General features: G+C 37.5%; 1 protein-coding gene across 2 annotated transcripts in view; it reads right to left on the bottom strand.

Moving 5' to 3' along the window:
- Positions 1-15,628, bottom strand: part of TUBGCP3 (tubulin gamma complex associated protein 3) — a 47,466-nt gene that overhangs the window by 17,727 nt on the left and 14,111 nt on the right. Inside the window, exons 4-9 of one of the 2 annotated variants that reach the window (XM_054271699.1) lie at positions 14,710-14,787; positions 13,872-14,089; positions 10,123-10,295; positions 7,363-7,481; positions 4,103-4,228; positions 561-629 (exon numbers count right to left, since the gene is read on the bottom strand). In XM_054271699.1, coding sequence (XP_054127674.1) covers positions 561-629; positions 4,103-4,228; positions 7,363-7,481; positions 10,123-10,295; positions 13,872-14,089; positions 14,710-14,787 — 783 coding nt within the window. Of the gene's footprint in view, positions 1-560; positions 630-4,102; positions 4,229-7,362; positions 7,482-10,122; positions 10,296-12,202; positions 12,286-13,871; positions 14,090-14,709; positions 14,788-15,628 lie in introns of those variants that run through there. The other variant, XM_054271698.1, reaches the window with a different exon arrangement.

The following is a 15,628-nucleotide window of genomic DNA, read 5'->3' as shown; positions in this document are numbered from 1 at the left end:
TTTGTGGAAAACCTGCAAGATTATCAGCACTGAGTTGGTCTGTATGTTACAGGAAAATAGTAAAACATCCAAATATCTGCAGAACAGATGTCTTTACTCTCAGAAAACAAAGGGACAAGAAAAATGTACAAACTGCCCCACACAGAAAAGAAGCTGGAACTGGTATGTGTTATTACTAGCTGCTATATTGTGCACTGCTGGAAAGATGGACTGGCTTTTTCTCCACTCAAGAATGTGTGACATTGTTCAGGATTTGAATGATAAAGATATAATGCAAGGTGACACTGACAAAAAGGATGCAAAACAGGGACAGAGACTTAGAAATACACATAGTATTCTTTGCTTATGTAACACATCAAATACCAGTGAATTCTTAAGAGAAGAACATTCAAGGGCACATACACCTAAAGAGCAAGAAATGTACAGAGAATTGTGTTCACTGTCAACAAAAACTGCTGTACATCCTTTACATTCCAACAGAATAGGTAGGTATTAACTTTTTAGGAGATATTAGATAACAGAACAAAATAGTGAAGTTGAATATGTACCACCTAACTTACCTGAGAATGCAAAACAGACAGAAGTCGGTAGTATTCTTTAAGTTCCTGATGTAAGGCTGCACAAAAACTCTGTAAGAGAGAGAGAAGGGAAAAAAAGGGGAAAAAATAAAAGGAAAAGTCATGAGGAGAAAGCTTTTTTATTTAATTCTATCACCACACTTCCAACATAGTCAGAAATTTCTTGAAGGGAATCTTTCTAGAAGTTTCAGCATAAAAGCCAATTCTTAGAGTAATGGCCAAAGTATAAGTGCTTCCCTAAGAGATGCCTATACCTTTTCCAGGAATTTATACACATTATCAAGTGACCTTGTTTCTTGCTACCTTAACTCTATCATCATAATAAACTATGAAAAGTGTAACTCTTCAAGTAGACATATCATTTCAGTAATGGCAACAATAATTAGCACAAGGATGTACAAATTATAACATGACCCAGTTGAATTTTTTTTTTTAAATAATCATGTAAGATACAGTATGCAGTGAAGTAACAGAGTTTAAATTTCAGGAAGGCCTCTAACAACAGAACACAAAAGTTAGGCAATTATCATTATATTTACAGTATAGACTATATTACATGAACAAGAAAACACAATGCTCAAGAAATGCTCCAAATAAGTGCTGCCAGATCAAGAACTATAAAATTTTGACCTTTCATCAATTCACAGTTATATACGATTGTTCACTTGACATGGAAGAAATGAACAACACAAAGTATATCTTCAGAAATCTGTAAAATGTGCAGAAGTTAATTCAGGCTGGAACTAAAGCAAAAACTCTTCTTTGTAAAACAATTCTAAGCACAGGTACTTTAGGTTGTTTAAAAACCAAGATAAATTTTAAAAACAATTCCTGAAATAATACTTGTTTAGTGATAAATATTTTCCATAGTTTAGGGTTTGGAAGAGGTCTTGTTTTACTTTTGTAATGGTCTTAATATACAAACTAAAAAAATGCCTGCAACACATTTTTCAAAACAGAACTAAAAATATGACTCATTAATTTGGGAACAACTGATAAAGACCTTAAAACTCCCCAAGAAATGCCCCGAGTTTTTTATTTGTTTGGTTTCTTGGAAGAATATGCTCATGCACACACACAAATTCTTCAGAACTTTCAACCAATTCTCAGCTAATGAATCCGATATCTATTTTGATGGATTTTTTTAATGGGAAATTTCCCAGGATTTTCCTTCAAGACCTTTAAAAATTGCAGTCAAAAGAATTTGGAAAAAGAAAAACTCATAGAAAGAACCCAAAAACTTAAAGTATTTATTCACTAGAGTATGTAAGAGGCAGAAATAATTTCTAGAAGCACAAAGAGAAAATAAATCTTCTTTCCTCCTAAGCAGCTAAGAAGCCTAGAAAAAAAAAGTCATTAATCTTGCCATTGTATCTTTAAGGAAAGGAGGTTCCTGTCTTCAACTCAACATTGTAAATTGCAAAGAAATTTGACATTCTTTTTATTCCAGAGGATACTGAAGGGCAAAAAGAAATCCCCTTATGTGTAACTCCACTTTTCATTTCTTCTCACTTGCTTCTCCAGGAAATTTTTGAACCTATTAAAGCGGCACTTGCCAAGATAGAGGGCAGAGCAGAGCCTCTAAGAAAACAATCAAAGACGCTGTTCTGGTCAAAAAGGAGAACAGTAATCACTGACTTTAATGATTTAGTAGTCAAAAGGATTTAGACTAACTGGTCACCAATTTTTCAGAGAAGCTTTACAAATTAAAATTTACACCCAGTACCAATTCCTGCATCACAAACCACAGACTTTTGCTTCCCAAACTGTTACAGAAAAACTGGACATTACCCTAGAATTCTGATTTGGACTGCTGCAAAAGAGAACTGAGGAAGGAAACAGAATGCTTGTTCAAGAGAAAAAAATTAAAATGCCCATTAACTCAAATGGATCTAAATGCCAAAGTACAAGCTAAAGGATAGCTAACTGCCAATTATTCTTTTTATTTTCTGAGGACAAAGTAAAATTCAGATATTAATCAGCAATGGTAGGAAAATATTAAGTGTAATATATTGTTACATCTCTACTTCTAATGTCAATGCCTGACATTTTGTGTGGTAAAATCAGTCACCAGAATCATACTAGAAGAGGTGACTTACATCTTACTGTATACCTGGTTTAAACAGGGGTTTACACAATCATCCTTTCAGAACATTAAGTGAAAGATGTTTTATATCAATACACACTGTTGTGCTAAATTCCTTAATGCACAGTGCACAGCACCTGAAATTCTCAGCTATGAAAGCTGTGATGAGCATGAAGGCATACTCTCTGTGCCCAAATACTGACAGCAAGAGCAGAATATAAGTTTTTGTTTGTACACTTATGTCCTAGAAATATACACAAGTGCTTGCCTCAAGCAAAATTAGCAGCATTAGAGCTATGCAGATTCAGGTAACTTAACTGCACAGCCTTCTGCACAGGATCTGAAACCTGCATACAGAAGCCAAGACACTACACATTTAAATTCACTGAAGAATTAAAGTTCTCCCCTTTCTGTAAACTTGAAGATTAAAGCCAGAGACAGTAAAAATAATCACAAGCAGGAAGCTGCTAGATAAAGAATAAAACTTCACCCAGATATAAGGGGGAGAGTCCAAAGAAAATGCATACACAGTAGCACTGCCATATAAAACATGGAAATTAGCATTGGATCAGTAGAAAAATTATTATTTATATGTAACTAGAAGGGTTACTTAGAATAAGAGACAGAATGGAACAGAATAAAACATTAGAAAAGTAGGAAGCACTACAGTGTCTCTACTGACCTCTTAAGAAAAATTAGATTGAAGGGAGAAGCACTTCAATTTCTTGGCAGATTAGGTAGGATGTTATGGCTAGAGGCAAGGATAACATTTCTGTCGACTCAGAAGGGATAATATCCAGTTTTACAGAGGGAGCAAGTGAGAGGAAACGGGAATGTCTTAGCAGTAAATGTGGTTTTGGATATTACAGCAGCAGTGAAGTTACTGTAGACTATAAATCATGATGATGAAACCTATGAAAACAAAAATTAATATTCTTTTGATGTTGTATTCAAAAGAAAGGGCAGAAGATAATGCACTACTTGCATTTTATGTAAGCTAGTGCAGTACTAACATATGAACATCAACAATAGCTGACAAGAATGTCTCCTGCACAGGTCACTAACAACTGAATTGGTGATTAATTACCTCAGGGATAACATCATCCCATTTAAGAAATGTTTTTGTTTATGAACATGCATGAATAATTTTAAAATATTGGGATTGTTTAAAAAATGGAGATTAAGAAAAGGAATTTATGAATGTTTCCAGCTACAAATTACAGGGGCAAATCCTTAAGACCAGAAAGGGCAAATGCCTTTTCCTTGCCTTCTGACTATGACCCATATCAAATGCAGCATCCACAAAAGGAGTAAATCAAACAATAAATTATTCAAGCTCCACAGGTTATGCATCATTCTAGCACTGCATTTACTCAGTAGTTTCTTAGCCAAACAAGAACAAACACTGAAGTTAGACTGTTTTATCTAGCTGACCCACCTGTCCCACCAGTCCAAATGCACGATCCAAACTCCTCTGGTCTGTGTATTTCCTTATTTTGTTATGGAGCCACCCCAGCTCTGCAAGTCTGCTTGTAGTATCTCGGAGAGATTTTGACAAGCTCACCTATAAAGTTAACAGAAACAAGTTTGCAATTAAGTCAAATCTGCCACACCAATACTGATTTCTTCACAAAGATCCCCCTTTCTCATAAAAAAAGCCAGTTTCAGAAACAATTCATTTTACATTCTACAGTACAGATACTGCAGAAAAGCAAACAACCATGTAATAAGCATTATATTTATACACATGTGCATTGAAAAGGCAGCAGCAACAAACTACTGCCAACTTTGAGACCTCTTTTGGAAATCTTAATATAACAGTATTCATACACTTTTTATATCAGGCAATTATGGCAATAACAAAATGGTCTTCAGAAAAAAGGAAGAAACCTGCATTTTCATGTTGCAATATCAGACTCTTTATCTCATCCTGACAACCAGCAAGACTGAAAATACGAGTGTTGTAACAGAGGTGTTAATGACTGAAACTAATGAAAAAGCTTTGACAAAATAATTAGTAATAGCTACATGTGAAAGAACCCTTCAATAGAAAATAAATGACCCGATGCCTGACTAGGCATCAGGAACCAAGATTAAGTCCAGATTTTTTAAGTTATTTAATCATATGTCCTTCTGAACTCTTCTAGGCTGGTTTCTGGTTTTCTTCTAGTATCTCACTAATCTTGCAAGCTTGCCTTAGTCCCAACACCCTATTTGGCTACCACTATTACTTTCATCTGACTCAGCACATTTCTTCCTCTAATTTACCAACAGATAAGACACTTCCTACTTGAGATTTTCTTCTTCCACATTTCACCATATTACTCAAGAACACTACCATCAAACATTCAAAATGTCATTGAATAAAAATCCCCAAACAATCTGACTGATAATACAAACCACGGGACAGAGACTGACTTCTACCCACAGCAACTGGGCCTATCCCACCTCTACAGACAATTTTAACTTTGACAGCCAGCTGGAACAGTCAAAACCAAAGCAAGGAGTTGTTCCAAGAAGTTAAACTGCCAAAGAAGTAGAAATCAATCCCCTTCATTAAACCTTTTAGTTAACAGTACAGGCATTCTCCAAGATAACAATTAGTGTCAGAGTGTGTTATCCACACCAGTGTGGGCTTGAAACAGGCTGCAGCATTTGGTTGTAAGATCACAGTTCAGCCCCTAGCCCTCTTGTTTACCCACAGAGGTAGAGCTTTAACTTCTTGAACAACTTCTGTAGGGTAAATTCCAGCCCAAACAAGCATAATTGGACACAGAAACCCTGCCCACAGCTGAAACCAAAGAGATGACATAAGAACTATTTAAAATTCTGCAAGTACAGAGTGCTTGGCAAACACTGAGCACAACACACATCCGCTGGAATTAAATGAGGAACAAGCACAATGGGCTTGGTATCATTACATTTGTATGCCTTAGATCAAATCAGAAGCTGCTATCTTATACAGTGCTGAATGTCACCACCAGATCTAATATTAACACTAAGATTAGGAAACATTTCAGCAAGGATAGCACCTTAGAAAGTGTGCTTCTTTCTGGAACAAAAAAACCCAATAATCCAGACTGTGTACAATGAGATTGCCATCTGAGGGAGAGCTACATGCTCTGACTACTATTTTACCTAATGGGCATTTACACAGCTAGAGGAGGTATGATCTTGGTCCTCCTTGCTTGTCAGAAGTTCCAGCTGCAGCCCTGGTGGGTCAGATAATCTCACCTTCACTGGGTCCAGTAGCTCAGACCAAGTACAAGTAAGGAAGAACGGAAGACAACTGATTTCACAAAAACAACTGAAGACAGGGCTCTCAGGCAAAGATTATTCAGCTGGCTTGTGGTCAGTAATTAAATTCCCTGAATTACAAGTTCCAAGTAAAACAGCTTCTGACCTCAAACCAGCCTATTGGATAGGAAAGCTACACAGAAAACCAACGAAGCCATAGTTTCATTATAGTCAGTGATTACAAAATTGGCAAAGTTTTCTTCACATTCCTCTAGAAAAATATATTATGCTACCCTTCTTTTGCCATATATAATCTCATATATTGAATATAATTTGCTCAGTGAAGGTGCTAAGGAATTACAAACTTTACATCATCTACAGGTGGATGTTTATTAAGAATCTGTTAATTAATAAGATTTAACAGGACTTAAGTTTTTTCCATTTATCCCTCCATTAAGCAGCTGTAAATGTCATTGTAAAGTAATGGTGAACAACTACAACATTTTACTACTATCATGAAGGAAAAAAGGAAATTAGCTCAGGTATCAACATTAGGACCCATCTACCATGATCTTGGCACATGAAATGGCCCAGAAGTAATTTCCCCACCATTTAAGGACTATGTAATATTGTCATAGTAGAAAGTTTTTAATGTAAGTAAAAATTGAAAGTGTTGTCTTTCCATCTGAATATAAAAACCAATTAGTAGAAACTGAGCTCTGAAGCTGTACTGTCTAAATACTGAATGTGAAGATACTAAAGCAACTAGCACCATTCTTTGTTCTTTTGGGTCAGCTGCCCCAATCACACTCTTGGGGTTTTTCTGAATTGCAGACAGGCCTAAGATCTCCCCACCTTAAAGCAAAGTCTCTCAGGCATCTCTCCTATTCTTTTGTCCCTTATAAAATGTCTTCATTTAAATTCACATCAGACCTTTCTTCAGTTCTACCACCAGTCCTTTCTTTTCTGGGTCACCTGCATCTGATCACTTATAACTGTAACCAGGCCCATAACAACAAGTGGCTAGCATCTACTCCATATCTCAGGCTGTTAAATTTAATCTAATAAGAACACAGTAAAATACCTGCATCTGCTTTATGTTAATTCTTATACACTGGAGAGGAAAAATGTTGACAGAAGTTCTCAAAGCCATAATTTACAAGACATTCTATTGGATTAAGAGTTGGGAGACTATTCACATCTTGTGAAATGCTACATTTTCTGCCTGGCACCTGATCTACCCAATCAATTCTTAACTACTAATGTTGAAACTACTCTGTTGTATTAACAAAAGAACCCCCAAAAACAAAACAAACAAAACCAGCAAAAAAAAAAAAAACCAGCTGGTAGAGGGAATATAGACTTGTAATAATATTTTAACTATTTTACATGTTTCTCACAGCTATTTTTCCCCCATATGCTTTTCTGTTAACATATGAAATACAAGTCATCATACAGTACCTTTCCCTCCACTTTATAGCAATTTTCAGAATTGCACATTTTGATGTTTTTGCCATCTATTCCCTGGAAGACATATAAAACATCTCTTACAAGATTTGCTTCCGTTATTTCAACAGAACCTAGAAAAGAAAAAAACCAAAAATAAAACAAGTATTTAGATTTGTTGAGACAATAAGTTTTGATTATAACTTTGAAGAACTATTTAGATGCATAGCCAAAAAAACCATAGCCAAACTATAAAAAAATATGCTGGGCTTGTAACTGGTAAAGAAACATTTCAGGTCCTCTCAGTCTGACAGGAAAGGACAAGATTGGCTTTACCTGCCTCTAATGCCACCTCTGGTTCTCCCAGAGCAGTCAGTCTGTATGGCACAGGGCATGTCCTATTTTAACTGACACACTGGCCAGTTTTTAAACTTGGTTATCTCTTGATACAGCACCAGTGAAAGCTCTGAGGGAAGCACCATAGTAACTTTATCCTTCTTTGAACAAACAGTTCAAATTGGAATAGACTTCTAGAATAATCTCTTCTACATTCACCTAGAAAAAGAACAGTTAATCCAGAAGGAAGAACTGCTTGTTTGATAATGCCTTTCAATTACATATGCCACTGCTCAGTGAGAAGACTGATCAAATCAGACTGCTTAACAGCCATGGAGCTAGAAAATATTCAAGTGTGAAGTTTGCTTCTGGTTCTTATCTCTAGTCAGAGGGTAGATTGTGTTAGAGATGCAAGAAATTTATGAATTTAAAGGCAACATAAAATCAAAAAAGGCATTGTGTAGACCATTGAACCTACCCCCACCTTTTCTGGGCAAACTGTCACCACTTGCTTTTGTAAATTTATTTACCTATCCAGAAACTGAGATGCTACAACATGCTTCTCCCAATTTAGATAGTACTCTTACCCTTGTCAGTTTGACTCCCCAACAATCCACTTTCCCAGAAAAATACTAAGAAAAATTAAATTCTACTCTTATTTCAGTATAAGTAGTCTTCAATTTAAGATACCATTTAAAATTCAGTCTCCCCACATAACAATAAGATGTGCAAGACTGTAGGTTGTCCTTCTTAGGAACTTGTAGTGAAATGGTGAAAGATTCAAGTGCACATTTCTTTCATTGATAAATAATACAAGTATTAACACTAGCCATACAATGTGCCTTTTAATACTCTGTGTGTGGATGTAAGAGTAAGAAAACTTCAAAATAAAAAAATAAAAACAAGCAACTTTAGGAGAAAAAATGAATTACAGGAATTTAATATTCATAGAAATCATCTTGACAATAGACTTTATATTCTGAATGCAGTCCTACTTCCATTTCTACACCAGCAAGTGAATACATTTAAGACAACTGTCAGTCCTTATACCCATCCCACACAGGAATCAAAGTCACAGCTGCTGGCTGACTCAACAGAAGAAGTATTGCTTTTTATAGCAATCAGTATAATATATTAAGAGGCAGTGCTAGATTTTATGTTTTTCTATTTCTCTTTCCTATGCCTTTTCCTACTCCTTTTTCTTTTTTCTATTTTTGTATATATTAAATCTACTACATATGTAAAACACATATTTACATTATACATATGTATACACACACACATCTTCTTGCATATAACAGTCTTGTTAATTAGGCTCTAAATGTCAAATATTGCACTCAGATACACCAGTACAACTCTGATATAAGCCACTGCTTTGTACACCGCTACTCAAAGATGCAGAGGCTGGCAGACACGCTATATTCCTTAATATCCACACTTACTTTAGAGAAGTTAAAAACAAACAGAAACAAAACACCACAAACAAAAGCCTGCATCTCTTATCTTCCTTTGTCAGAGAATAATGGTGCTATGGGATAACAACATCTGCCATCAGCTCACTTATTCAGAACTTACTTTTACAGTAAGATTTGCCACAGAGATCACCTGTTAAACAACTCCTCCTTAGCTGCACTTGTGTAAATTCAGAATAGATCCTCTAGACATCAGTTTCAGGTTTACACACACTTAATCGTGGATGTAAATTAGCAATATTAGGAATTTAGGAAGAAATTCTTTACTGTGAGGGCTGATAAGGCACTGGAACAGGTTGCCCAGAGAAGGTGTGGATGTCCCATCCCTGGAAGTGTTCAAGGATACTCTGGAAGGTTCTTGAGCAACCTGGTCTAGTGGAAGGTGTCTCTGTCCACAGCAGGAGAGTTGGAACAAGATGATCTTTAAGGTACCTTCCAACTCAACTATATTCATATTTTTTTTATTTTATTGACAATATTTTATGTCACTTGTTCTAAATACAACCACTGTAAACAGTATGCTAATCTAAAGAAGAAAGAGGTTTAAGAGTTCTATATTCCAGTTCACATTTCCAAGTTCTGAAAGACACAGAACCACAAACAGAGGAGTATTTCAACAAGTTCTGTTTACTGAGGTCTCTTTCTTACTCTAAAAACAGTAGCATCTTCTGATCATCAAAAGAATGATCATTACTCACATATCACAATCATTTAACGATGACAAACACTGGAATGAACTCAGTATTTTAAGAGGACTAACCAGTGCAAAAACAAATTAACAACCAGCCAAAGAGACTGTGGTCAAATACACTAGTCTTGCATATTTGCTTCTATCCTTCTATTAAGCCCATTCTAGAAAAACACCCTTCAAAAAATCAACATGCTACGATCCCAAAATAAAAGATAATGGAGGATATAGATAACAACTGTAAAAAACCTTCTCATTAACAAATACATCTTTGCTTACCACTTGTGTCCCCTTCTCGCCTGGACCTCGGCACAGCACGAGAGACAGCATTTGGGAAGCCTTTTGAGGTAGTGCTTTGTAAGGAAGGCTGGCTTGCAGTCAAAGTCCATGCAAGACGTGAACCCAGCTGCTGACGGAGGCAATCTCCAACACCTGCAGCTTGATAGGATTGTCTACAAGGATAAAAGGGAAAAACACCTTTAAAAACTTTCATGCTATACCCATTACATACAGTGGAGTGACGTAAATTTTGAAAGATGCCCCAAGTTTTTTGCAGATTTTTTTGGGGGAGGGGTAGTGGTGATTTAATAACAGAACCTTAAAGGGTAGAGAACACAAAAGCAATTTTTTTTTTCCTGTAAGCCTACATTTTCAAAAAAGGCCCCCAACTGTAGAAAAGGGAAGTTTGACATACATGATTTTATATCAAAGATTAACTGTGATGAAATGTGTAATTACACTGAAATAGGTTAAAAGTGAAGGTACTATAAACATAATAAACATAATCATAGTAGAGGAACCTAAATATTTAAGTTTTGTTATTAACTGAAGATGTAGTTACACATCAAAGAACTAAAAAAAAATAGAGAAAGAGAAGAAAGCTCATTTTCCAGCTACTCTACTCTTTCAAATAGTTTGTATCAAGTGCCTGAAGATGTAATCAAGGAAGGACTATCCAGGCAAGTTCCAATTTCACCTCCTTTCAAACTTGTCAATTTTTTTCACAAAGAAAGCCTTAACTGTGAAAAAATGTCACATTGGCCAAGCTCCAGTTGTCCAGGACCTCCCTGGTTAGCCAGGGCTGATTAAATGATGGCCAGGATCTTGGTGAGCCATCTAGTCCCACACACTTGTGAGCATCCAACTGGGTCAACAGGTCAGTAACTTCTCCCTCCTCGATTACAGCAGATCCACCACCACCAGTGCTCCCTGTCCACACCTGCCAGCCCAGGAGGCCACCCATCCTGAGAACAACTGGCCTCAGGGCTGAAGGCTGAGCTCTGCTGTGTTTAGCACTAGTAAGGCCTCAGAGTACAGCAATGAAGTTCGGCTGTTCAAATGAATATAACTCTAGAAAAAAGGACAACGGGTACAAAGAGAAGTTCAGGAGGAATGAAACATAGAAAGCTTTAATTTGGGTTCTTCAGCTCACAGTCTACAGGACTAAAGAGCACAGTGAAATTGCAATAAAATGGAACAGTATGAGCAGGTCAGAAGAATATGCCAGAAAGAGGGTAGGTTCTGCTGATATTTTTAAGCAAGGAGATATAAGAAATAACCTCACTGACATATCTTTCCATATTGTATCAGTATTATTCAATGATTGAGGCTAGAAGTGACCTCTGGAGATCACCTCCTACAAGCCCTCTGATCAAAGCAGATCAACTACAGAAGGCTAGCTGGTACATTGCTCAAGTCATTTTTAATATTTTCAGACACAGAGACTACACAACCTCTCTGGGCAACCCATGTCAGTGTTTCACAATATGTCCCTACTCAAACATACATCCCCATCTTAATGCAAAAATGTGGGGTTTTTTCCTTTTTGATTATCTGTGATTCACAACTCACATATTTTGCCAGTTACCACTTGTTCTTTCCCTGACCCAGAACAGTCTAGCTCAGTCTTCTTATGCCCCTTGTAACACCATTACATAGGTAAGATGTAATCAAGACTTTTCTTCTCCAGGCTGAACAACTTCAGGTCTGACTCAGCTTCCCCTCACATGACAGATGCCTCAACCCCTTAAATAGTTTTGGGCTTCTTTCCCCAGACTCCTTCTTCCAGCCTGTCTACATCTTTTCTTTGTACTATAACTGGACCCAGCATTTCAGATGTCCTCATCAGTACTGAGCAGTGAGAAGTTTTATTTCCCTCACCCTTCTGGTGATGTCCCTCACAACACAACCCAGGAGGCTCTTAGCCTTCTCCACCACACATTGCACACTCATGTTCAACTTGGTGCCTACCAGGAATCCCAGAACATTTTCTGCAAAGCTGCTTAGCAATCAGTCAGCACACAGTATGCACTGATGCATGGAATTATTCCTTCCCAGGTACAGGAAGGGTGAGATTTACCCTGGAATGAGTGACTGTGGAGTTGGAGTTGGCCCATTTAGGGCATAGAGGCTGATGCTGCTGATCCCACTGCTCCCCATGCTGCAGGACTCTGAACTTCAGCAGGTAGTGAGCCTGTTTCTGGAGCCCATTGAATCCCTCTGAGAAGCAGGTTAACAACCTCCTTTAATAACCACTCCTCCCAGCTTTGTATCATCTGCAAAGATGCCAAAGACTCACTCTGTGCCATCAGGTGGGATGAAGGATGCAGCTTCTGGTTATACCATTAGGGACTGGGTTCCAAGTGGACTTTGTGCCACTGATGATGATAATCCTTTTGAGTCTAGCAGGTTCAGCGCACCTCACTGTCACCTAGTCCATATTTTATTATGTCTGCCAATAAGGCTGTCACAGGTAGACAGCATTAAAAGTCTTAGTAAGGTTGAAATAAGCAACCATGAGCAACCAAAGGCATACTTTCCCCTTGTTCTTCAAGTCAGTCATCTCATGAGAGAAAGCTATAAGATTGGTCAAGCATGCCTTTCTGAATTCTGTGCTGACTGCTCCTAGTCCCCCCCTTCTTGTCCATCACATGTCTGGACATGCTTTCAGAACAACAAGGACTTTCCCAAGGGTCTCAGTGTCCTGCACTGACTTGACACAGCACAAAGGCAAAGCAAGCACCAAGTACCTCCACTTTTTTCCTATCTGCCACCTAAGTCCATGCCCCTTGAACAGGGGCCCGTGTTTTCTCTAGCCTTCCTTAACTGCTTATGTAGCTGCAGAAATAGCTGCTGTTTCCCTTCATGCACCTTGACAGATGAACCTCTAGGTCAGTTTAGGATTTCATTGCAGCCACTCTGCCCCTGGATGCTCCTTTGCACCTGGCCCTGCTTCCATCTTTTGTACACTTGTTTATATCTGAGTTTTGTCAGAAACTTGTTTCTCCAATGTAGGGCTCCTGCCACTTTTAATTCCTCCTTGCCCATTTCTTTCTTAAGCTTGCAGGACGTGATCCTTGAATACCACCCTTCATTCTAGCCCAGCATTGAACCAGATGATCATTGTAGCCCCCTTCAAACAGAAATATCCTATTCTGTTCTCTCCTTAATCCCTCTTTTCTCCAGGGCAGCCTCTCAGGGGATCTTTCCAAAAAGATCACACAAGAGCTCCAAGTCTCCTACCCTGAAGTCCAGGGATGAAATACTCCTTTTTACCATGTTTCCACTTCCAGAATGCTGAACTACATCATCTTATCACTCCTGCAGTACTTGTATTTGTAAAGCCTATTAATAACAATAAAATTCAGTTCTGTCAGCACTAATTCCATAATATGAATTTAATAATTCCGGTCAAACACACTCTACTAAAAAAAAATATGTCTTCAACTCCAAAAAAAGCTTTGATCCTTTCTGAAAATGCATCTTGTGATTTCATGTTTGTTTCACAACTCTTGGGGGTGGGAAAGAAAATGAGGAGACAAGAAGATAGTGATTAAAAATGGACACATTTGGACAGCCATTTATGGCTTCATATGGTCATATGCCAGCACCTGATACTCTGAACTGTTCAGCTCAGAACTTAGTTTCTCTTCACCTAAAGTGGAATTTCCAATGGCATACAAAAACAGAGGATGAAGGAAAGAAAAAATGCAAGTCTTCTCCAAACCTATCTGTAAGGTGAGATTTACCCTGGAATGAGTGACTGTGGAGTTGGAGTTGGCCCATTTAGGGCATAGAGGCTGATGCTGCTGATCCCACTGCTCCCCATGCTGCAGGAACTCTGGGCAGACTGAGCACTGCGGTCCTGGTAATTCAATGGAAGGGTCTGAGGCCTGGCATAGTAATAAGGGGTTGAGTGAGCATCCCGTGGCAATGCTTGAGCAAAAAGCGTGGGATAACTTGACACCTGAAAAGAAAAGGATTTGAAAAGGGAGGAATAATAAAAAAAAAAAAAGATCTGGGAATTGCTTTAAGTTACATCTTCAGTTAATAGAAGCGTAATATCAACAACACAAGAAATACTTGAAGACCGTGTTTGCGCAAAGAAAAATTTGCTGATGCAATTATCATGACAAAGAAGTGCCTCACAGTGAGCAACAGTATTTTAGCAACACAACTTCTTTTTGCCTGCAGATCATCATTAGCAATAGCTGCAAAAAGCACTTTAGTGCCAGCAGCACTGCAACTGCATTTTGCTTTTCCTACTCCATTTAAAATTCATTATCACATGAGCAGACATCACACCACCAAGCAGAAAGTAAACATAAAAACCACCCTTCTAATACACTCACAGCTTCAGTTGCACATGTTGGACAGCTCATATTTTTACATTTATGTAGTGTAAGAAAACTACACCAAATATTACAGATACTTAACAAGTGTTTTCTCCCTTTCAGCCTCACATACAGATATCATGAAAACAACCTTGAGGTATTGTTTAAGTCTGGATAATGATTCTTGAAGACATCTAAAATAAGTGACACACATTTCCTATTTCTCAGAAGCAACAAAAATATCCTCACCTACCTTGTTAGACTGTTTACGTGGATCTTCACTAAGGCTTAGCAGGAGGTAGAGTATTGACCATTTGTTTTTCAAAATGCCCTTCAAAGAAAAATGAAGACAAACATAAATAAGTTCAACTCTTGATAAGAACAAAATTCTTCTTAATTATCCAACCATGCATGTAAATAAACTTTCCAGATAAATAAGACTAACTCAGAGCCACATTTTTTGAATAAACTGGGAATGTGCAGTGCAGCCTCTGTATTGCTAATTTTATGAATTTTTCCACTGTGTTCAAATCATGAATTCTCACCTGCTATGAGATCAGCAAGCAGGCTGAATTTAAAATTCATAGCTACTAAGAATGAGGTTTATACAGAGTTGAACTGTTACCAGCATTCCCACACACTCTCACCACTTAAAACATCTCAGATGCAGCCATTAATTTAACCTAAATGTGAAAAAGGAAAACTCTTACTGAAGTTCTAAGCAAGGAACTATCTTTTCTCCTTTCTCCTCTCCACCCTCTTTTACAGGGAGGCCTTGAAAGTGAGGGTTTTGATTTCTGTTACTTTAAATGCCATTTAAGAGAGCTACTGATTTTTTAATAACTTAAGACAGAGATATTGTTAATATGAAACTCGAGGAATACACAATATAGTCTTTAGCAAACAGACACACACAGACTTTTAGAATAAGACTGTCTGCAGTTTTAGATCTCAGCAGAAAGCTGTCCAACTTCAGCTAAAGTCCAAGCTACAGAGTACTTTAAAATGAAAGTAAGCACTAAAATGATTTATTTTAAATATGCATGTTCCTAGATATGCTACTCCATAGTTCTATGACACTAACACTTGCACCTGAATTTACCAGGGACATAGAACCTTATGATGGACATTAGGCTGAGTCAAAGCAACTTATACAAATTCCCTCACAATAT

This window comes from Melozone crissalis, unplaced genomic scaffold (assembly GCF_028551555.1).
Source record: "Melozone crissalis strain CALT ecotype California unplaced genomic scaffold, PUWL_Pcris_2 ptg000013l_1, whole genome shotgun sequence".
Classification (NCBI taxonomy): Eukaryota; Metazoa; Chordata; class Aves; order Passeriformes; family Passerellidae; genus Melozone; species Melozone crissalis.
Note: the sequence above shows the minus strand (reverse complement) of the source record. Positions and strands in the feature narration are given on the sequence as shown.